This window comes from Colletes latitarsis, chromosome 8, assembly GCF_051014445.1.
Source record: "Colletes latitarsis isolate SP2378_abdomen chromosome 8, iyColLati1, whole genome shotgun sequence".
NCBI classification, from domain to species: Eukaryota; Metazoa; Arthropoda; class Insecta; order Hymenoptera; family Colletidae; genus Colletes; species Colletes latitarsis.
This window is the reverse complement of record NC_135141.1, coordinates 13,295,598-13,319,671: the sequence shown is the minus strand read 5'-3', so window position 1 is coordinate 13,319,671 and position 24,074 is coordinate 13,295,598. Positions and strand designations below refer to the sequence as shown.

General features: G+C 33.7%; 1 protein-coding gene across 2 annotated transcripts in view; it reads right to left on the bottom strand.

Annotated features, from left to right (window-relative positions):
• The window catches only part of Kibra (WW and C2 domain containing protein kibra), a 239,783-nt gene extending 215,729 nt beyond the window's left edge, over positions 1-24,054 (bottom strand). Inside the window, exons 1-2 of one of the 2 annotated variants that reach the window (XM_076771501.1) lie at positions 22,841-24,054; positions 22,289-22,429 (exon numbers count right to left, since the gene is read on the bottom strand). In XM_076771501.1, the coding sequence (XP_076627616.1) occupies positions 22,289-22,416 (128 nt within the window). In that variant the 5' untranslated portion in view covers positions 22,417-22,429; positions 22,841-24,054. The remainder of the gene's footprint in view (positions 1-22,288; positions 22,430-22,840) is intronic. The other variant, XM_076771500.1, reaches the window with a different exon arrangement.
• Positions 24,055-24,074: the final 20 nt, after the last annotated feature.

Sequence of the window (24,074 nt, the reverse complement as noted above, 5' to 3'; positions counted from 1 at the left end):
TTACGCAACCGTTGATTATGAAAGTGGTGTAAGTCCAATTTCCATACTTATGTTATTGCATATAGTGATACGTGTACTGGGCAAAATTGAAATTTACAAATGGCGTTGATGTGGTTGAGGGTTGTCCAGTCTTTGGAAAATAACATTGTGGTAATTGATCATAAATTTTTACTCTCCGGACATTCGTATCTTCCAAACGATGCAGATTTTGATATTTATTACGAAAAAAGAATTTCCTGGACACACCACAGGATTATTATGACGTTATAAACCAATGTAGGCGACATAATAAATTTATTTTACACGAAATGAAACGAGAGAATTTCGTTTCAACAAAAAATCTACGAAACGCAATTAAAAAACAGATAAGAAGAAACACTAATGGAGGAAAAGTAAATTGATTGCAAATATGTTGGATGAGATTCTGCAAAACTGCACCGTATACTATTTCATATAAAACATCAATGGAGGACACAGAATTGAAGACTCTAAATTTATCACCTACATGTCGGGGAAGACCGCTAAAATTTGAAAAAGTCGCCCTGGCGCCTTTGTATCACGATACCAAGCCTATTACATACGAAAAATATAAGGTATTACCTTATATACCTCCTGTGCATCATGAATATTTCAAAACACTGCCACATGAAGAGCATAAATAATTAATAATACCAATATCTTGTGTTAAGTTTAACAATATATAAATATAATTAACGTTCAAAATAAAAAAATGCTAATCCTATTTTATTTCTTGTTATTATTTATAAACAAAATTGGATTAATATGAGATATATTTTAAGTGATATTTGTTATTTCAAAATTGAAATTAAATGATATTTACAATTGACTAATTATGAAAGTGGTGTAAGTCCATTTGCAGCCTGGAAATTGTACATTATTTTAGTTAAATTCGCCTAAAAGAAATTTATATAATTAAATTACATATTGATAAATTAGTACAAACATTCCCAGACTTCATATAATTAACCTATATTTTTTAATTGTCAGATCTGCTAACATTCAATTTTCTCGAAACAAAAGTAAATGGACTTGCACCACTTTCAAAATAAACGGTCCAACTGTTGCTGCGTGATGCCATATCTGCTTATATGGAGTAATTATTGTAAAATTTGGAAAAAGTCTGAGAAAGAAAAGGCGGGAAAAATTGCAAACATTTTTAAATGCAAAATATTCGAATTTATAACACTGAAATAATATGTACGTACCGTATTTCCTTTGTTTAACACACTGAACTATAACAATCCCAGCTTCAGTGAAGCAGTAAGTATTGTTACAACGACACGCGAATAAATGACTGATCGAAATACAAGGAATGCAGTAAAAACAAGTTACGGTGAAGAAAAATTGCCCATCACGTCGCGTGGGGCGTATACGCCCCACGATTAAACGAAGGCGTCAACAATAGTATTAAGATGCCCATAATTGACTGCATAATGAATTTTTAAAAAATTCTTCATTTTACAGTGATAATACTAAATGGCTTGAACGCATACGCGCCACGCGGCAGGGAACGTGTTGAAGGAGTTCAGGCCGGATTTAATTGTCTGATTTTGGGTAAAAACTGCCGCTCCTGTTCCAAATTTATTTTTAGAGCCGTCGGTGTAGATATGAGTACAACCAGGGTACTTGTCACAGAAGGTCTTAAACAGCCTTTTCCATTCCTCTACAGTTAACTCGTCTTTTTCGTTTACTGTGAGTGACAGGTCGATGACGGGTGCATCTAGTGTCCATGGGGGGGCGTTGTGGAAACTGGTTTTTTCCATGTCCAGTAGATTGTAATTAAGTTCGTTTAGATAGATTTTGAATCTTTGGCTGGGAGTGATATTATTGACTTCGCATTCTGCTTGGTGCCGGTTTATCGAAAGAATGTCACCTTGGATGATCGGGTTTGTAGACGTTGCTGCCTTTACAGCATATTTTATGCTTAGAAAGGGTATAGCCGAATAAGGGGGTCAAATGTGCCACCAAACCGAATTGATCGAACGATGGGTCATTCGATAGCTTATCCAAAAAAAACCATGTGTGCAAATTTTTAACTTGAAATCTCGACCGTGGGGGTAGTAATGGGGTGAAAACGAAAATCATGTTTTTGAACAATTTCTCTTAACCTATTGAGTAAAAAAATGTAAAAAAATTTAGAGACACTTCGGATACTGGGACACATATTTTGGGAGATTTTCAGATTTTTTGATCGAAGAACCAGGTAGTAAAAAAAAAAAAAACCGCAAAAAATGCCGAAAAATGCCAATTACGTATCGAAGGAGGTCCGGAACTACTTTTATACTTTTACAGTAAACACGTATTGCTATTAGTGTTATTCTCAATTTTTTCAGATTTTTCATTTTGGTGCGCCGCAGTGAAAAAAAATAAAAACCGATTTTTTCCTCATTTTCTGCGTATTAGAGTAACTTACACGTTGAATTTTTATGCATTCTTCAATATACGAGTGTTTTGTACACTGTTTAATGTTTCTACACTAAGCAGAATTACATAACAATTGAAAGAAATAAAATAACGCAACCGTTGAGGGCAACGTATCCTAAAAAATCAACAATGTTTTCAACGGTGTCGTTGCTGCAGCGTTTGAGTGTCCGACTGTGGAACCGCTGGAAGTTTTTTTACCGTAGGTTCGTGTCTCTCTGTGGGACTTAGTATATTTTTTTTCAAATTCTAACTATATAACAATGGTTTATATTTACTTATAAATATTCTAAAGGCATTTTACAAATATTTTAACCTGAAATATGTATAAATATAATTTTGGAGCGATTTTTGCGTAGGATGATTTTCTTATCTCCACAACATTTAAAAATAACTTCAAAATAATTAACGATACATATGGTTAAACTATTGCAATATATAATAAACAATTAAAATCCAAAGTGATTTGAGAATTCGGTTTATGACACAGTTTTCTGGTACATCGTAGTTATTAGGAATCGTTTTTTTCGTAAGATTATTTTTTTAATAATTTGTAGTTGATAAGAAATTGAAATTCTGAAATCTAATACAGGATATTTAAATCCTTCATTTCTGTTCTACATTTGTACTTCAATGTCCTCAATAGTGATTGTCCTATCGTAAACATACGAATATCGAATCTGTACGAATAAATATACTCCCGTTAAGCCCTCAGTGAACCTCTGGCTTGCACAAGGAATAGACAAAATAGGAAAAAAAGAATAAAGTTATGGATTCGACGTTACGCACCTCGCGACTATACAATGTCGATGTGACATTCTAGGAACATTAGGACGAGATATTGTCATGGAGCCTTATCATAATTCATTAGTCACTCTTTAGCAAGTTACTCTGTAGCAAACATTCATATTTATCAAAGAAAGAGAATAAAAAGGAAAGATCTGCTTGATCGAAGAGGGAGAAGAAGTAATAGTAAGCCAGTATAGAATCTTCTGTTCTAATCCATTTACAATAGTCAAAGGTAAGAGATTTGAAAACTAACATTTCACGTTAATTTCAGTGTAAAAGATGTTAAACTATAATCGTGGTTGACGAAAAAAATAAAGACGCAAAGACGCTTCAAAATTATATTTATACATATTTCAGGTTAAAATATTTGTAAAATGTCTTCAGAACATTTATAAATAAATATAAACCATTGTTATATAGTTAGAATTTGAAAAAAAAGTCCCACAGAGAGACTCGAACCTACGGTAAAAATACTTCCAGCGGTTCTACAGTCGGACACTCTAACGCTGCGACAACGACGCCGTTGAAAACATTGTCGATTTTTTAGTTTATTTTATTTCTTTCAATTGTTATGTAATTCTGCTTAGTGTAGAAACCTTAAACAGTGTACAAAACACTCGTATATTGAAGAATGCATAAAAATTCAACGTGTAAGTTACTCTAATACGCAGAAAATGAGGAAAAAATTGGTTTTTATTTTTTTTCACTGCGGCACACCAAAATGAAAAATTTGAAAAAAATTGAGAATAATAGTAATAGCAATACGTGTTTACTGTAAAAGTATAAAAGTAGTTCCGGGCCTCCTTCGATACGTAATTGGCATTTTTCGGCACTTTTTGCGGTTTTATATTTTTTACTACCTGGTTCTTCGATCAAAAAATCTGAAAATCTTCCAAAATATGTGTCCCAGTACCCGAAGTGTCTCTGAATTTTTTTACATTTTTTTACTCAATAGGTTAAGAGAAATTGTTCAAAAACATGATTTTCGTTTTCACCCCATTACTACCCCCACGGTCGAGATTTCGAGTTAAAAATTTGCACACATGGTTTTTTTTGGATAAGCTATCGAATGACCCATCGTTCGTTCAATTCGGTTTGGGGGCACATTTGACCCCTTTATTCGGCTATACCCTTTCCTTCTATGTCGCAATGATGTTTCACCAGCTTCAAGTAGCAGCAACCAGCAGCAAGTTTCCTTAATACAATTGGTTTTGCCGAATCGTATATTACAGATGCATAGTCCATTGTGGACCGGACAATCGCCCGATAAGCTTGCAAAAGGACAGTTTTGTCCGCTGCCCAGTTATTATGAGCTAACGCTTTAATTATCTTGATTCTCTGTTTGCAGATATCGGCAAGGTTGTTAAGTTTAGAGTCAAAAAGTACTCCTAGAAGTTTTGTACATGTGACAAATCGTATTGAGTTCGTTCCAAGCTTCAGCACAGGCAAATGGGTTTTGCGGTGGTTAGAAAATAAGACACACTCAGTCTTAGTGGGTGAAAATTTTAGCCCGTTCTTTTTTTACCAGTCGCATAATTTATTAAGAGCCAATTGTATCGTCTGCTGTGAGGTGTTGATAAATTTCCCTTTACATAGAATAGTGGTGTCATCCGCAAATACTCTTGTGATAAACGGAGAAACAGTGGCTCTGCATGCGTCGTTAATAATTATTAGAAACAGGGTGACACTAGTTACTGCGCCCTGTGGGATTATTACTTGCATCCAGAAACTTGAACAGAAATTGAAAACATATCACACTCCTTGATCCCAGCACTTATCGCAACTAAAAGATTCTAAGAAGAGTAACCACAGTTACCGAAAAAAGTATCCATACACCGCAATACATTCAGTTTAAACAATAATAACTCTGATTATAGAAGGCTACTTAGCTATGAAAGGCACATATGCAGTTGGGAAATTAATTCAGCTTTCAGATAGTATTAATTTGATTATGATTTAAATAAAAATACAACAGACAAATCTCAAATACCGAATGAATTAAGAAAATCAGTGAGAAAAAAGTATTCATACGTGATATCTATTGGCGAAATATACCAATAAAACTCAAAATGTTGGGAAAATCTCGTCTTTCTTTTATTTCTGTTTCTTTTGTTTCATAGCATTTGGCCAATTGTTAGCGTGGTTTGTTAAAGAATCATAGTTTGTATCATAATGAGTGCTAAAAATAAAGAAACTACAATAGAGGAAAGAAAAATTGTAATTGAATTATGGAAAAGTGGGAAATCACTTCGCGAGATTGGAGTCATGCTAGTGTACATTATATAGTTAATAAGTACAAAAGTACAGGATTAATTGAAAATATGCGTCGTTCCGAGAGACCGCGTAAGTTAACTGAAAGGGATGAAAGATTTATTACAAAGAAAATAAAAGAAAATCCATTTGAAAGTGCACCTAAAATCGCAGCAGAATTAGAAGCAAGAACTGGTAACAAAATTTGTCCAAAAATTATATCAAACAAACTTAAAGAATCAGGGTATTTCGCACGAGTAGCGAGGAAAAACCCTACGTCAATAAGGTGAATAGAGAAAAAAGACTTAATTGCGCAAAAATTTACATAAATAAATCGTTAGATTTTTGGAAGCAAGTTATTTTCTCAGACGAGAGCTAGTTTAATACTTGGGGTTCAGATGGAGGAAAATTAGTGTACAGAAAAAAGGGAGAATCTTTAAGGCCGAAAAATATTCGACCTAGAGTGAAACATAGTGGAAGTAGCCTTATGGTATGGGCGTGGGAAACTTGCATCTCATTGATGGAATAGTAGACCAATAGAAATATTTAGATATTTTAAAATCAAATTTGAAAGACAGCACACGGAAATTAGGTCTTTCCGATAATTACTATTTTCAGCAAGATAACGCTCCCATCCACAAGACTCGTTTAATTAGAGAATGGCTTTTATAGAATACGCCTAACGTTCTGGAAACTTCTCCTTAATCACCGGACATAAATCCAATGGTTCATATATGGCGAGAATTGAAACATCGTTTGCAAAAATCTAAAATTTCAAATAAAAATGATTTAACAAATGCTTTGCAAGAGGAATGGGGAAAAATGGAGAGAAATGTAACAAATAATTTAATTGAATCCATGCCCAGGCGATTACAGGCGATTATTGATAATAACGGATATCCTACAAAATATTAATTATTATAAATATGACTGATTCACATACAAATAAAATTCTGTATGAATACTTTTTTCTCGCTGATTTTTTTACTTCATTCGGCATTTGAGATATGTCTGTTGTATTTTTATTTAATTTACAATAAAATTCATACTATCTGAAAGCTGAGTTAATTCCCTAACTGCATGTGTGCCTTCCATAGTTAACTAGCCTTCTATAATCAAAGTTTTTATTGTTTAAACTGAACGTGTTGCGGTGTATGGACACTTTCTTCGGTAACTGTATGTTGAGCATAGACAAAGTAAAAACAGCGTTAACGGAGAGACTTGTTGAAGCCATGAAAATGCGAGACAAAAATTCATTTTATGATATTTCCCTAGCAGGCCTGTTCCTGAACATGCGGTTTAATATAATTTTAAATCAGGAACAAATTATACAGGCTACTAATCACCCCATACAAACGTGGCACTACAAAGAAAGACGGTAATTATTGAGATTAGGTTCCTCCTCACCGATTTTGATGAAATTTAAATATGTTGTAGAACTCAGCATTTTGAACAACTTTTTCCTATACATACAACCGCCGCTCGGCCTTAGTTTTCGAGATACTTTCGAAAAACTGTCGGAACTAATACATTGAATTCTGTCTGTCGTGTCCATCCGTGTTATCTCTTACGCGTTGGTATGCGATCGCAGTTTTTCTACTGTTTTACAGGCAGCAACACATCGACGGACATCGGTACATATACACATATACAGGGTATTCGGCTACCCCTGGGAAAAATTTTAATGGGGCATTCTAGAAACCAAAATAAAACGAAAATTTTTAGAGTTAAATAAATATTATATATATTAATTCAAATTCAATATATTACAAATCATGTCAATCATGTCAACTCGAATAATAACAGACAATCAGTAACACTTTGGTTACTAATGAAATCACTTCACTTAACACAATCACGCGGCACGGATTATAAATTCATTTCCTAACAAAAATCAAGAATATCAATTTGTTGATGGAGGCTTCGTTAAAAAGTTATTAACAATTAAATTCAAAAACTTCAAATCGTTCTGGAGAAATTATTTTCGGTTGCAGGGGTGAATTACAATCATTTTTGGTCATTAGACATACCTTCGAAATCCTATCCACTTTCGAGAGAAAAATTCGAGTAGATACTGAAATTTTTAGACGAAATTAAAAAATTTCAAATCATACTAAAAAAATTATATTTACTTACAGAGGTCAATTATAATCATTTTTGGTCATTAGACATACCCTCGACATCCTATGCATTTTCGAGAACAAAATTGTTTTCCGAAAATCTAATGTGAGGCCCAGAAATGCTTCCCTGAAATTTCATGCATATCTTTAAAACGTCGTAATTTCTGAACGGATTGGACAATTTTAATGTTCAAAAAGCCAAACTCCGCATTTTTAGTATAGAATATGTAACAATAATAAAAATATTCGAAAAGTTGTTCCTTGACCCCGTAATGTTAGAAAACCCCCATAAAAATGGTCCAATTTTTAAATGGTCATAACTCCTATAATAGAAAAGGTATCTCATTGAAATTTTTTTCTGAAGCAGAGCCCATGGGCACCTACAAAAGAGTATTAGTCAACTTTTCTGTAGAACGTCAAACAAATTTATTAAAAATGAAATACAAATTTTTAAGAAAAATCGACAGGGGGTAGTAGGGTGCCTAAATTTTTCGGCAAAAAAAAATTCAAATCGTTCTAAAAAAAATATTTTTGTCTATAGAGGTCAATTACAATCATGTTTGGTGAAGAGTCATATCCCTGAAATTCTACTCATTTTCTAGAAAACAATTCGAGAAGGTGTGAACTTTTTCGACAAAATTCAAAAATTTCAAATCGTTCTTGAAAAATTATTTTCGGTTGTGTGGGTCAATTACAATCATTTATGGTGAATACATATACCGTCGAAATCCTACGCATTTTCGAGAAAAAAATTGTTCACCAAAAATCTAATGTGAGGCCCAGAAATGCTTCCCTGAAATTTCATGCATATCTTTAAAACGTTGTAACTTCTGAATGGATTGGAAGATTTTAATGTTTAAAAAAGCAATCAACGCGCATTTTAGTAGAGAATATGTAGAAATTCTAAAAATATTGGAAAAGCTGTTCATTGATCCAGTAAAATGTGGAAAACCTCATAAAAGTGGTCGAATTTTTAAACGGCCATAACTCCTACAATAGTAAAGGTATATCATTGAAATTTTCCCCCGAAGCAGAGCCCATGGGCATCTACAAAAAGGTATTAGACAATTTTTCTGTAGCGTATCAAACAAAATTATTAAAAATTAAAAACGAATTTTTAAGAAAAATCGACGAGGGGTAGGTGCCTAAATTGGTCAGCGAAAAAAAAAAGATTTCAAATCGTTCTGGAAAAATTATTTTCGGTTGCGGGACACAATTACAATCATTTTTGGTGGATACACATATTTTCGAAATCCTACCCACTTTCGAAAAAAAAATTCGAATAAGTGCTGAAAATTTTGTGTGAAAAAAAAAGACTTTCGAATCGTCTTGGAAAATTTAGTTTTTGTTGCAGGGGTCAATTGCAAGCATTTTTAGTCAACAGACATACCCCCGAAATCCTACTCATTTTCGAGAAAAAAATTCCTTACCGAAAATATAATTTCTGGCCAGAAAAGTCTGCCCGATTTTTCATGTGAATCTTTAAAACGTCATAATTTCTGGACGGATTGGACGATTTTAATGTTTAAAAAAGCAAACTACACATATTTTGGTGAAAAATATGTAGGAATTCTAATAGTATTGAGAAAGTTGTTCCTTGACCCCGTAAAGTTAGAAAAACCCCATAAAAGTGGTCCAATTTTCAAACAGCTATAACTCGTACAATAGTGAATATATTTGAATGAAACTTTTTTCTGAAGTAGAGCTCATGGGTACCTACAAAAAAGTATTAGACAATTTTTATGTAGGATGTCAAACAAAATTATTAAAAATCAAAAACGAATTTTTAAGGAAAATCGAAACGGGGTTAGGGTGCCTAAATTTTTCAGCGAAAAAAAAAATTTCAAATCGTTCTGGAAAAATTATTTTTGATTGCGGGGCACAATTACAATCATTTTTGGTGGATACACATACCCCTGAAATCCTACCCACTTTCGAGATAAAAATTGGAGTAGATACTGAAATTGTTAGACGAAATTAAAAAATTTCAAATCATACTAAAAAAATTATATTTAGTTACAGAGGTCAATTATAATCATTTTTGGTCATTAGACATACCCTCGAAATCCTACGCATTTTCGAGAAAAATATTGTTTACCGAAAATCTAATGTGAGGCCAGAAATGCTTCCCTGTAATTTCATGCATATGTTTAAAATGTCATAATTTCTGGACGGATTGGACGATTTTAATGTTTAAAAAAGCAAACTACACATATTTTGGTGAAAAATATGTAGGAATTCTAATAGTATTGAGAAAGTTGTTCTTTGATCCCGTAAAATGTGAAAAACCCCATAAAAGTGGTCCAATCTTTAAATGGCCATAACTCCTACAATAGTAGAGGTATCTCATTGAAATTTTTTTCTAAAGCAGAGCCCATGGGCACCTACAAAAAAGTATTAGATGATTTTTCTGTAGGGTATCAAACAAAATTACAAAAAATGAAAAACGAATTTTTAAGAAAAATCGACGAGGGGTGCCTAAATTTTTCAGCGAAAAAGAAAGATTTCAAATTGTTCTGGAAAAATTATATTCGGTTGCGGAGATAAATTATAATCATTTTAAGTTCCGCGCGTTCCGAATTTTTTTTTCGAAAATGCGCAGCATTTCGGAGGTATGTCTATTCACAAAAAATGATTGAAATTGACCCACGCGACCGAAAATAATTTTTCCAAAACGATTTGAAATTCTTTTTTTTCATCGAAAAAAAGGCATCTAATTAGATTTTCTGTAATGAATTTTTTTCTCGAAAATGCGTAGGATTTCGGGGGTATGTGTAACGACCAAAAATGCTTGTAATTGATCCCTCTAATTGAATATCATTTTTTTAGAATAATTTGAAATTTTTTTTTTCCGTCGAAAAATTTCACACCTTCTCGAATTTTTTTCTAGAAAATGGGCAGGATTTCGGGGATATGTCTTTTCACCAATAATTATTGTAATTGACCTCCGTAACCGAAAATAATTTTTCCAAAACGATTTGAAATTTTTTTTTTTCGTCGAAAAAAAGGCATCTAATTAGATTTTCTGTAATGAATTTTTTTCTCGAAAATGCGTAGGATTTCGGGGGTATGTGTAACGACCAAAAATGCTTGTAATTGATCCCTCTAATTGAATATCATTTTTTTAGAATAATTTGAAATTTTTTTTTTCCGTCGAAAAATTTCACACCTTCTCGAATTTTTTTCTAGAAAATGGGCAGGATTTCGGGGATATGTCTTTTCACCAATAATTATTGTAATTGACCTCCGTAACCGAAAATAATTTTTCCAAAACGATTTGAAATTTTTTTTTTTCGTCGAAAAAAAGGCATCTAATTAGATTTTCTGTTATGAATTTTTTTCTCGAAAATGTGTAGGATTTCGGGGGTATGTGTAACGACCAAAAATGCTTGTAATTGATCCCTCTAATTGAATATCATTTTTTTAGAATAATTTGAAATTTTTTTTTTCCGTCGAAAAATTTCACACCTTCTCGAATTTTTTTCTAGAAAATGGGTAGGATTTCAGGGGTATGTCTTTTCACCAAAAATGATTGTAATTGACCTCCGTAACCGAAAATAATTTTTCCAGATCGATTTGAAATTCTTTTTTTTCGTCGAAAAAATTTAGGCATCTAATTAGATTTTCTGTAATGAATTTTTTTCTCGAAAATGCGTAGGATTTCGGGGGTATGTGTAACGACCAAAAATGCTTGTAATTGATCCTTCTAATTGAATATCATTTTTTTAGAATAATTTGAAATTTTTTTTTTCCGTCGAAAAATTTCACACCTTCTCGAATTTTTTTCTAGAAAATGGGTAGGATTTCGGGGGTATGTCTTTTCACCAAAAATGATTGTAATTGACCCCCGCAACCGAAAATAATTTTTCCAGATCGATTTGAAATTTTTGAATTTAATTGTTAATAACTTTTTAACAAAGCCTCCATCAACAAATTGGTATTCTTGATTTTCGTCTTATTTTGACCTCTAGAATCGCCCATTAAAATTTTTCCCAGGGGTGGCCGAACACCCTGTATATAACGGGTGGGCTTAAAAATCAAATTTAACTAAGTTTAGTGATTTTGAATTTAAGTTTATGTCTGGTCGCCTAACGGCGACCAGAATATTATCTTAGACCCTAATCTAACCTAATTCATTGATTAGGAATATTAGATTAGGTTAGGTTAGGCTATTGTTGGAAATGTTATAATTTCCATGTTGGCAAACATGCAGGCGTTTCAGATATATTTTTCCCCACTTGTTGGCAGGCGTTGCGCGCAGTCGTTTGTTTTAACAAAAGAGTAACATCGTCCTACCGCCGTGTACAGAACTATTGAAATTTATTTACTAATAATATAACAACAGTGGATTATAACATAAGCAATAATATATAAAATTTAATAAACACGTAATTTCTGTATGTTACAAATGAAACGAACTGGAAATGAATGAACAAAATATGTTTGAGAAACAAAAACGCAATATCACAGATCGATAAATTTTGTCATCACTCCGCGTTCCTTCATCACACACACACACAAAACATTCATTCATTTAGATTCGTTGTCCTAGATTCGTTGTCCTCCAACAAGAACATCGTGAGTGAAATAAAACCGAGTCTTAATATCCATATGTGTCGTTCATTCCATAACCTCTGCTACAGCTATATTTCATTCATCATAACTTCGCACACGCGAGTCAAAATAAAAAATCGTAAAATTAAAATTAAAAAATCGTAAAACAATGGATAGGTGGCGCGGCGGTCCGATGTTGACGCATGCGCCGCCGTGCATGCACAGGTATACGTAGAATTCATTGCAGTAGTAGCAGCAGTTTTTCGAAAATATCTCGAAAACTAAGGCCAAGCAGCGGTTATATGTATAGAAGAAAGTTGTTCAAAATGTTGAGTTCTACAATATATTTAAATTTCATCAAAATCGGTATGGAGGAACCTAATCTCAATGATTACCAGAAAGACTATTGGAAGGACATGGAAAATTGCTTAGAAAAGGTATTGTTGAACAACGTGAAGGCTGTTCCGCAACGATGTGAAGCTGCCCCTACGAACGAGCGGAAGCGAGATCCCGTGCCTTCCGGTTGCTGAGAAACCGGCAACGATTTGAAAAGGAGAACTACGATAGAACTCGTGGAGAACAGACGTATTTAAAGCATTGTCAATAAAGTCCCCAGTTTGTGTTATAAGTTTGTGGTGTTATTATGAGTTATTTGGAAAAACGCCTCGCCCCGGCGCAACAGTATAACCGAATAAGGGGGTCAAATGTGACCCCAAACCATATAGAACGTCCGTGGATCATTCGCTAGCTTATCAAACAAAAATACTTTGTTCCATTTCTTAACCCGAAATCTCGACGATGGGAACAGTAATGGGATGATAAAGAAAATCACGTTTTGTGCAATTTCTCTTGTCTTATTGAATACAAAAATGTAAAAAAGTTTAGAGACATTTCGAATACTGAGGCACATATTTTGAAATTTTTTCAGATTTTTAGATCGAAGAACCGGGTTATAAAAAATAAAAAATCAGCAAAAAATACCGATTACGTATTGAAGCTGTTGCAGAACTATTTTTATATTTTTACAGTAAACAGGTATTGTTATTACTATAATTCTCAATTTTTTTCAAAGTTTTCATTTTGATGCGCCGTAGTGAGAAAAAATAAAAACCAATTTTTTCCGCATTTTCTGCGTATTAGAGTAACTTACACGTTGAATTTTTATGCATTCTTTAACACATGTTTTATAGACTGTTTAACGTTTCTACACTAAGCACAATTGCATAACAATTAAAAAATATAAAATTTGTGTTCGGCAAACACCTTGGGAAAAATTTTAATGGGGGATTCTAGAGGCCAAAATAAGACGAAAATTAAGAATACCAATTTGTTGATGGAGGTTTTGTTAAAAAATTATTAATGTTTAAAGTTCCGACCGTACTGAATTTTTTTCTCGAAAATGCGCAAAATTTCGGAGGTATGTCTATTTACCAAAAATTATTCTAATTGACCCCAGCAACCGACAATAATTTTTCCAAAACGATTTGAATTTTTTTTTTCCGTCGAAAAATTTCACACCTTCTCGAATTTTTTTCTAGAAAGTGGGCAGGAATTCGGGGGTATGTCTATTCACCAAAAATTATTGTAATTGACCCCCGCAACCGACAATAATTTTTCCAAAACGATTTGAAATTTTTTTTTTCGTCGAAAAATTTGGGCGCCTAATTAGATTTTCGGGAAGGAATTTTTTTCTTGAAAGTGCGTAGGATTTTGGGGATATGTCTAATGACCAAAAATGATTGTAATTGACCCCTGCAACGGAAAATAATATTTTTAGAATGATTTGAAAAATTTTTTTTCTGTCAAAAAATTTCACACCTTCTCGAATTTTTTTTTAGATAGTGGGTAAGATTTCGGGGATATGTCTATTGACCAAAAATGATTGTAATTGATCCCTCTAGCTAACAACAATTTTTCTAGTTCGATTTGAAATTTTTTTTTTCGCTGAGAAATTTAGGCACCTACGCCCCCCTGTCGATTTTTCTTGAAAATTCACTTTCATTTTTAACAAATTTGGTTGGCACTATATAAAAAAATTGTTTAATACTTTTTTGTAGGTATCTTTGAGCTCTACTCCAAAAAAAAGTTTCATTGAAATATATTCACTATTGTAGGAGTTATGGCTGTTTGAATATTGGACCATTTTTATGGGGTTTTTCTCTCTTTACGGGATCAAGGAACAACTTTTTCAATATTGTTAGAATTTCTACATATTCTCCACCAAAATACGCATCGTTTGCGTTTGGAAACATTGAAATCCTTCAATCCGTTCAGGAGTTATGACGTTTTGAAAATTTGCATGATAATTCGGGCAGACATTTCTGACCAGAAATTATATTTTCGGTAAAGAATTTTTTTCTCGAATCTGAGTAGGATTTCGGAGGTATGTGTATTCACCAAAAATGCTTGTAATTGACTCCCGCAACCGAAAATAATTTTTTTAGAATGATTTAAATTTTTTTTTCGCCGAAAAATTTAGGCCCCTTCTCGAATTTTTTTCTCGAAAGTGGGTAGGATTTCGAGGGTATGTCCAATGATAAAAAATGATGGTAATTGAGCCCCGCAATCAAAAATAATTTTTTCAGAATGATTTGAAATTTTTTGATTGAATTTTTTAATAACTTTTCAATGAAGCCTGAGTGAAGAATTGATATTCTTGATTTTCGTCTTATTTTGACTTCTAGAATCGCCCATTAACATTTTTCCCAGGGTTGACCGAACACCCTGTATGTCAAATTTTAATGGGTGACTATAGTCTCCACATAGGGTACATCGAAGGTGCAATAACGGGTGACTTTTAGTCACAGTTAGTATCGAAAGGTATTAAGGGAGTATTGCTGTCTAGGCTGTCATTTCCTCGGCCTTTTTTTGAGATTTTTTTTTTAACGACAGGTAGGTTGTTTTGTACTGAAATTTTGCAGAAATATTTATTCGTCTTATAGGTATGTGCAGTATTTTTATCATCAAAAAATATTAAAAATTGCGAGAGTAATAGCTTCTTGTTTAAAAAAACGCATTTAAACTGGCTTACATGATATTTCAAGATCTAGCAGACCGATCGACTTCAAATTTCGAGAGAATATTCAGCAGACACGCCTTTATAGCTGGAACTAGAGATTTTAAAAAATATTGAGTTTTACTATTTTTTTTGATATGCTAAAGACAGAAGAACGATTAACAAATGGAAATTCGATACTTGAAGCGTCGCCATTTCTTTATTTATCAGGATTTTGACTTATGTTTCATATATTTTATCTTATGGCTTATGACTTATGACTTTAAAAATGCGATGAAAAAATGAGTTATTTAAATAAGATAAAAATGCTTCACTTTACTCCTTGCTAATTTGAGGGAGTATTGCTGTCTAGGCTGTCATTTCTTCGGCCTTTTTTTGCGATTTTTTTTTTAACGACAGGTAGGTTGTTTTGTAGTGACATTTTGCAGAAATATTTATTCGTCTTATAGGTATGTGCAGTATTTTTATCATCAAAAAATATTAAAAATTGCGAGAGTAATAGCTTCTTGTTTAAAAATACGCACTTAAACTGGCTTACATGATATTTCAAGATCTAGCAGACCGATCGACTTCAAATTTCGAGAGAATATTCAGCAGACACGCCTTTATAGCTGGAACTAGAGATTTTAAAAAATATTGAGTTTTACTATTTTTTTTGATACGCTAAAGACAAAAGAACGATTAACAAATAGAAATTCGAAACTTGAAGCGTCGCCATTTCTTTATTTATCAGGATTTTGACTTCTCTCTAGTTCCTGCTGTAACTACAACCTTCCTTATGAAGATACTTTACCCCCCTCTGTTTCAAATTAGCTGGAATCCTGGAAGCCATTGGAGCACCTTTTCCAAAAGGGCCATTAAATAAGAAGTTACAATTCCCACGATTTTTAATATTTTTCCATGAAAAAAATATTGTACATGCTTAGGAGATGAATAAATATATCTACAAAGTCTCAGTATAAAACAGCCTATTTATTATTAAAAAAAAAAATTACAAAAAGGGCTGTGAAATTGACAGTCTAGACAGCAATACCTCCTTAAGGTGAAAATTCATGCCAGGCCGGTTGAATACCGGCTAAGTCGGATCTCTAACCTAGCTTCGTTTTTTAAGACAGTTTAGACGTATTAAATAACTTTTACAATTTTCAATTATTTTGTATTAAACAAATTTGTGTTCATTTTCGAAAGATGAATAAAAAAGAAAGCAGAACCCCCACCGAAAAAGTTTCATGTTGTTGTTATTGTTTTTTTTTTTCTTTAAAATGTACAAGAAAAAGCTTATTTTCTTAATCGAATTTGTAAACGGCCCTTTTTTAAGAACGTTATTTCAAGAAAATCATAGAAAAGATCTATTAGCTCCATTAGACTGTCAAAAGAGGTTTACGGAAAAAAAAAATTTACTAATATACATTATACACTATTCAGGGTGCTCGGCTACCCCAGGGAAAAATTTTAATGGAGAATTCTAGCGGCCAAAATGAGACGAAAATCAAGAATATTAATTTTTTGATTGAGGCTTCGTTAAAAAATTATTAATAATTAAATTCAAAACTTTCAAATCGCTTCCGAAAAATTATTTTCGATTGCGGGGGTCAATTACAATCATTTTTTGTCATTACATATACCTTTGAAATCCTACGCATTTTCGAGAAAAAATTTCTTTACCGAAAATCTAATTTCAGGCGAGAAATCATTCCCCGAAATTTCATGCGTATCTTTAAAACACCATAACTCCTGAACGGATTGGACAATTTTAATGTTCAAAAAGCCAAACGCCGCGTATTTTAGTGTAGAATATATAGCAACTATAAAAATAATCGAAAAGTTATTCCTTGACCCAGTAATGTTAGAAAAATCCCATAAAAATGGTCCGACATTCAAACAGCCATAACTCTTACGATAGTAAATATATTTCAATGAAACTTTTTTCTGAAGTAGAGCTCATGGATACCTACAAAAAAGTATTAGACAACTTTTCTGTAGGGCGTCACATAAAATTATCAAAAATGAAAAACGAATGTTTCAGAAAAATCGACAGGGGTGCCTTTTTTCGGCGAAAAAAAAATATTTCAAATCGTTCTGGAAAAATTATTTGCGGTTGTAAGAGTCGATTACAATCATTTTTGGTCATTACACATACCCCCGATATCCTACGCATTTTCGAGAAAAAAATTCCTTACCGAAAATATAATTTCTGGTCAGAAATGTCTGCCTGAATTATCATGCGAATTTTCAAAACGTCATAACTTTTGAACGAATTGAAGGATTTCAATGTTTCAAGAGGCAAACGACGCATATTTTAGTGGAGAATATGTAGAAATTCTAACAATATTGAAAAAGTTGTTCCTTGATCCCGTAAAGAGAGAAAAACCCCATAAAAATGATACAATTTTCAAACAGCCATAACTCCTACAATTGTCAATATATTTCAATGAAACTTTTTTCTGAAGTAGAGCTCATGGATACCTACAAAAAAGTATTAAACAACTTTTCTGTAGGACGTCAAGCGAAATTATTAAAAATCAAAGACAAATTTTTAAGGAAAATCGACAGGGGATGATAGGGTGCCTAAATTTTTCGGCGAAAACAAAATTTTAAATCATTCTAAAAAAATTATTTTTCGTTGCGGGAGTCAATTACAAGCATTTTTGGTGAATACACACACCGCCGAAATCCTACGCATTTTCGAGAAAAAAATTCCTTACTGAAAATATAATTTCTGGTCAGAAATGTCAGCCTGAATTATCATGCGAATTTTTAAAACGTCATAACTCCTGAACGAATTGAAGGATTTCAATGTTTCAAGAGGCAAATGACGTATAGTTTGGTGGAGAATATGTAGAAATTCTAACAATATTGAAAAAGTTGTTCCTTGATCCCGTAAAGAGAGAAAAACCACATAAAAATGATACAATTTTCAAACAGCTATAATTCCTACAATAGTGAATATATTTCAATGAAACTTTTTTCTGAAGTAGAGGTCATGGATACATACAAAAAAGTATTAAACAACTTTTCTGTAGGACGTCAAGCGAAATTATTAAAAATCAAAGACAAATTTTTAAGGAAAATCGACAGGGGGTATAGGGTGCCTAAATTTTTTGGCGAAAACAAAATTTTAAATCATTCTAAAAAAATTATTTTCCGTTGCGGGAGTCAATTATAAGCATTTTTGGTGAATACACATCCCCCCCGATATCCTACCAATTTCCTAGAAAAAAATTCCTTACCGAAAATATAATTTCTAGTCAGAAATGTCTGCCCGAATTATCATGCGAATTTTCAAAACATCATAACTCGTAAACGGATTGAAGAATTTCAATGTTTCAAAAGGCAAACGACGCGTATTTTGGTGGAGAATATGTAGAAATTTTATCAATATTGGAAAAGTTGTTCCTTGATCCCGTAAAGAGAGAAAAACCCCATAAAAATGGTCCAATTTTCAAACAGCCATAACTCCTACAATAGTGAATATATTTCAATGAAACTTTTTTCTGAAGTAGAGCTCATGGATACCTACAAAAAAGTATTAAACAACTTTTCTGTAGGATGTCAAGCGAAATTATTAAAAATCAAAGACAAATTTTTAAGGAAAATCGACAGGGGGTAGAGTGCCTAAATTTTTCGGCGAAAAAAAAATTTCAACTCGTTCTAGAAAAATTGTTAGCTGGAGGGGTCAATTACAATCATTTTTGGTCAATAGACATACCCCCGAAATCCTGCCCACTTTTGAGAAAAAAATTCGCGAAGGTGCCTAAATTTTTCGGCGAAAAAAAAATTTTATATCATTCTAAAAAAATTATTTTCGGTTGCGGGAGTCAATTACAAGCATTTTTGGTGAATATACATACCTTCGAAATCCTACTCAGATTCGAGAAAAAAATTCCTTACCGAAAATATAATTTCTGGTCAGAAATGTCTGCCCGAATTATCATGCGAATTTTCAAAACGTCATAACTTTTGAACGAATTGAGGGATTTCACTGTTTCAAAAGGCAAACGACGAGTACATTGGTGGAGAATATGTAGAAATTCTAACAATATTGAAAAAGTTGTTCCTTGATCCCGTAAAGAGAGAACAACCCCATAAAAATGATACAATTTTCAAACAGCCATAACTCCTACAATTGTCAATATATTTCAATGAAACTTTTTTCTGAAATAGAGCTCATGGATACCTACAAAAAAGTATTAAACAACTTTTCTGTAGGACGTCAAGCGAAATTATTAAAAATCAAAGACAAATTTTTAAGGAAAATCGACAGGGGGTATAGGGTGCCTAAATTTTTCGGCGAAAAAAAATTTTTAAATCATTCTAAAAAAATTATTTTCCGTTGAAGGAGTCAATTACAAGCATTTTTGGTGAATACACATCCCCCCGAAATCCTACTCAGATTCGAGAAAAAAATTCCTTACCGAAAATATAATTTCTGGTCAGAAATGTCTGCCCGAATTATCATGCGAATTTTCAAAACGTCATAACTTTTGAACGAATTGAAGGATTTCAATGTTTCAAGAGGCAAACGACGCATATTTTGCTGGAGAATATGTAGAAATTCTAACAATATTGAAAAAATTATTCCTTGATCTCGTAAAGAGAGAAAAACCCCATAAAAATGGTCCAATTTTCAAACAGCCATAATTCCTACAATAGTGAATATATTTCAATGAAACTTTTTTCTGAAGTAGAGCTCACGGATACCTACAAAAAAGTACTAAACAACTTTTTTATATAGTGCCAACCAAATTTATTAAAAATGAAAGCGAATTTTTAAGAAAAATCGACAAGGGGGTGTTGTGTAGGTGCCTCAATTTCTCAACGAAAAAAAATTTCAAATCGTTCTAGAAAAATTGTTGTTAGCTAAAGGGATCAATTACAATCATTCTAGGTCAATAGACATACCCCCGAAATCCTACCCACTTTCGAGAAAAAAAATTCCTTCCCGAAAATATAATTTCTAGTCAGAAATGTCTGCCCGAATTATTATGCGAATTTTCAAAACGTCATAACTCGTAAACGGATTGAAGAATTTCAATGTTTCAAAAGGCAAACGACGAGTATTTTGCTGGAGAATATGTAGAAATTCTAACAATATTGAAAAAGTTATTCCTTGATCCCGTAAAGAGAGAACAACCCCATAAAAATGGTCCGACTTTCAAACAGCCATAACTCCTACGATAGTAAATATATTTCAATGAAACTTTTTTCTGAAGTAGAGCTCATGGATACCTACAAAAAAGTATTAAACAACTTTTCTGTAGGATGTCAAGCGAAATTATTAAAAATCAAAGACAAATTTTTAAGGAAAATCGACAGGGGGTAGAGTGCCTAAATTTTTTGGCAAAAACAAAATTTTAAATCATTCTAAAAAAATTATTTTCCGTTGCGAGAGTCAATTAGAAGCATTTTTGGTGAATATACATCCCCCCGAAATCCTACTCAGATTCGAGAAAAAAATTCCTTACCGAAAATATAATTTCTGGTCAGAAATGTCTGCCCGAATTATCATGCGAATTTTCAAAACGTCATAACTTTTGAACGAATTGAGGGATTTCACTGTTTCAAAAGGCAAACGACGAGTACTTTGGTGGAGAATATGTAGAAATTCTAACAATATTGAAAAAGTTGTTCCTTGATCCCGTAAAGAGAGAACAACCCCATAAAAATGGTCCAATTTTCAAACAGCCATAACTCCTACAATTGTCAATATATTTCAATGAAACTTTTTTCTGAAGTAGAGCTCACGGATACCTACAAAAAAGTATTAAACAACTTTTCTGTAGGACGCAAGCGAAATTATTAAAAATCAAAGACAAATTTTTAAGGAAAATCGATAGGGGGGTGTAGGGTGCCTAAATTTTTCGACGAAAACAAAATTTTAAATCATTCTAAAAAAATTATTTTTCGTTGCGGGAGTCAATTACAAGCATTTTTGGTGAATACACACACCGCCGAAATCCTACTCAGTTTCCAGAAAAAATTCGATAATGTGCTGAAACTTTACGATGAAATTAAACTTGAAATAATTCTGAAAAAATTATTTTCAGTTGCGTGGGTCAATTACAATCATTTTTGGAGAATAGGCATACCCCCGAAATCCTACCCACTTTCGAGAAAAAAATTCGAGTAGGTCGACAATTTTTATTAATAATTTTGTTAATATCTTTTTAACAAGGCCTCGATCAACAAATTGGTATCCTTGATTTTCGTTTTATTTTGGCCTCTAGAATCCCCCTTTAAAATATTTCGAACACCCTGTATACATATTTCTAATTTCCAGAAAGTGTCTTATAATTTTGTCTAAGTAAAATTGTATCGTTTCAGTTTAATTTGAAAATTTATTTAATATTTATTTAGTTTTAAAAAGTATTAATTATAAATAAGTGATATTGTTTCACACGTAACATTATTTAATACAAATATAATATCAAGTCCTTATATCAATAATTCTCAAGCTGTCATAATTTTCTCCATGAGTATATAAGTACACGTATTGTAGTTATTTGATTAAATATTAAGTTAGAATTACATTCTGAAATATCTATTATTTTTAATGTGTTTCCTTTACCCTAAAAATCAATGCTTTATTATGAATTCTTTTCCTTTGTGTAGAGGGTCGCAGGTTAGTTTGGTTACGAAATGTCGAGGAACATTGGCTTGGATCAGTTTAATAATCGCCAGCAAATTTTTCGAATTCAAATGAAAAAGAGAAAAAAAACAATAGTTTTGTATTCGAGTCGACCCTGATCGCCAGATATCTGCAGTTTTTCACCGAGAACGCAGCGGCCCTGGCGACTGGAATGCGGGCGCGGCGAGTCGATATATGAATGCACGTATACACACACGTAGTAAATACACACGCTCGTGAAACTTAAGGAGCGCTCACACGAAGGTAACGTAACGTCAGGAATATTTTGCGTTCCGATTTACGCGTGCTTTCGAGTATACATTTTGTCGCGACAGCGCGCTGCATCGACTCCACGAACAATTCGGAACTTGAAAAGAAAGACAGTTTCGTACGTGTTCAATTTACCACACACACACGCGCGCGCGCGCGCATGCACGACACATCTACATACATACATAGATATATATATATGTATATAAAATGACATACCTATCTCTAGGATCGATCCACGTTGTTTTTCTTGTGTTGTGATCGATGAAATACACTTTTCCGTCAAAGTCTTGAGCGACGTCCCACCCTTCCGGAAGCGGTATCTCCCCATTCCGTCTCCTTGGCATATTTCACTGCGCTCTAAATCCATCCAAAATTCTCTATCACCGACCAATCGCAGACACATACTCGTGCGCGCGAGCACACATTACTCGTGCCATGTTACACGCTGTACCGATACAAGAGAAAGAAAGATGGCAGACATAGGAGAGATAAAGAGGATCGTTCGAATGGTTGAAAGAAGGAACGTAACAGCGACACACACTGACGTACAGTGGAATGAAGATAGAAAGGATGTATTGCATATCACGCACACATGCGCACGCATACGAGTGCATCTATACATAGAGCGTACGTTGTACACTGTAATACATATTTACATATGTATATGTAGGTATACATATAGATATATAAAATAGATATTATGTATGCATATATGTACTCCCTCTCGCTCTGTTGCTCGCGCGCGCGCTACTCCGCCATCATGAATACCTCATTATCATGAGCGGAGTGACGTCAGAGTCCCCGCCTTCAGATTCCTCTCGAGCGGAATTCCACCGTTAACATAGCTGACTGTAGAAGAAAAGTCCACTGTTCGTATCTTGCCTTGAGACAGTACCGTGGTCCTACATTTGCAAGAGAGCATGTATCGATGCTCGTTACATTATCGTGACACTGTTTCTCTTTTTTTCTCTTCTTCGAACTTACACTGGTCACTTCGCAAAACATACGAATAACATAGCCTTTAAACCATTCTTTCTGCACCACATAAAAAATCGAATTCGATTTAAAATTACACTTTCACCCTTTACCGTTGTCTCACTCCGTGGTTCACTTCAATTTACATTTTTGCTTTCCATTCCCGAAGGTCTTAATTTTACATCGCATTCGGTTAATTTATTGCGACACCATTCTTCGATTATCGACCGTTCTTTATACGTTTATTATCCGTTCCGCACCATCGGGGCAGATTTTCTCTAAAAATAAATATTCACGGCACCGTACCGGCAAATAAACGGGCATTACACGCAAACATGATCCAGGCGCGCGTTTCATTGACAAATTTTCGAAAGAGGAATCGAACGATCGTTCCAGCCTGGCGTCCTTGTCGTGTTTCGCGTCGTCTTTTCGTACAGCAGGAACGACCAGGAGTCTTTTTTTCAGACCAAAGTCGGAACAGTATCTATGTACGTTTGTGACCCGCTTTAAGAACTGCACGCTAATGCCGGTACTGTCCAACACATTTCACCATACTCCCTTTTCCTTTTTCCACTAAAATTTCCGCCTGTCGTGCAATGGACACTGCGAACAAACCGCCGACGTCTCTTTCGGGGAAATGTCAGAATTCGCCTCACATTCCCTCAGCGCGCTATTTCACTACGCTTACCTACACAATAAGACACTGTTACGATTTCCGCGAGACACTTTTGCTGCTCCGTAGCTCGAATTGAATATGGCTTCGTAAAAAGTCCACGGTCTGTCAGGTCTATTTAGTTCAGGTGCCAAGAATACGGACAAACTACTCTTTCGTTTCGACGATACTAAAACCTCGCGCCAACTACAAGCATGTTGAGTGTTTGTTACATGCCACTGAACGTTCTACCGTGTGCGCTTGGCAATGCTTCTCACTCACTCTCTCTTCCTCTTCGCTTCAACGCGTATACCGATGAGAACTGAACGTAATCCCCTCTCGACTTCGCATACTCTCCTTCTTCCTCTATCTTTC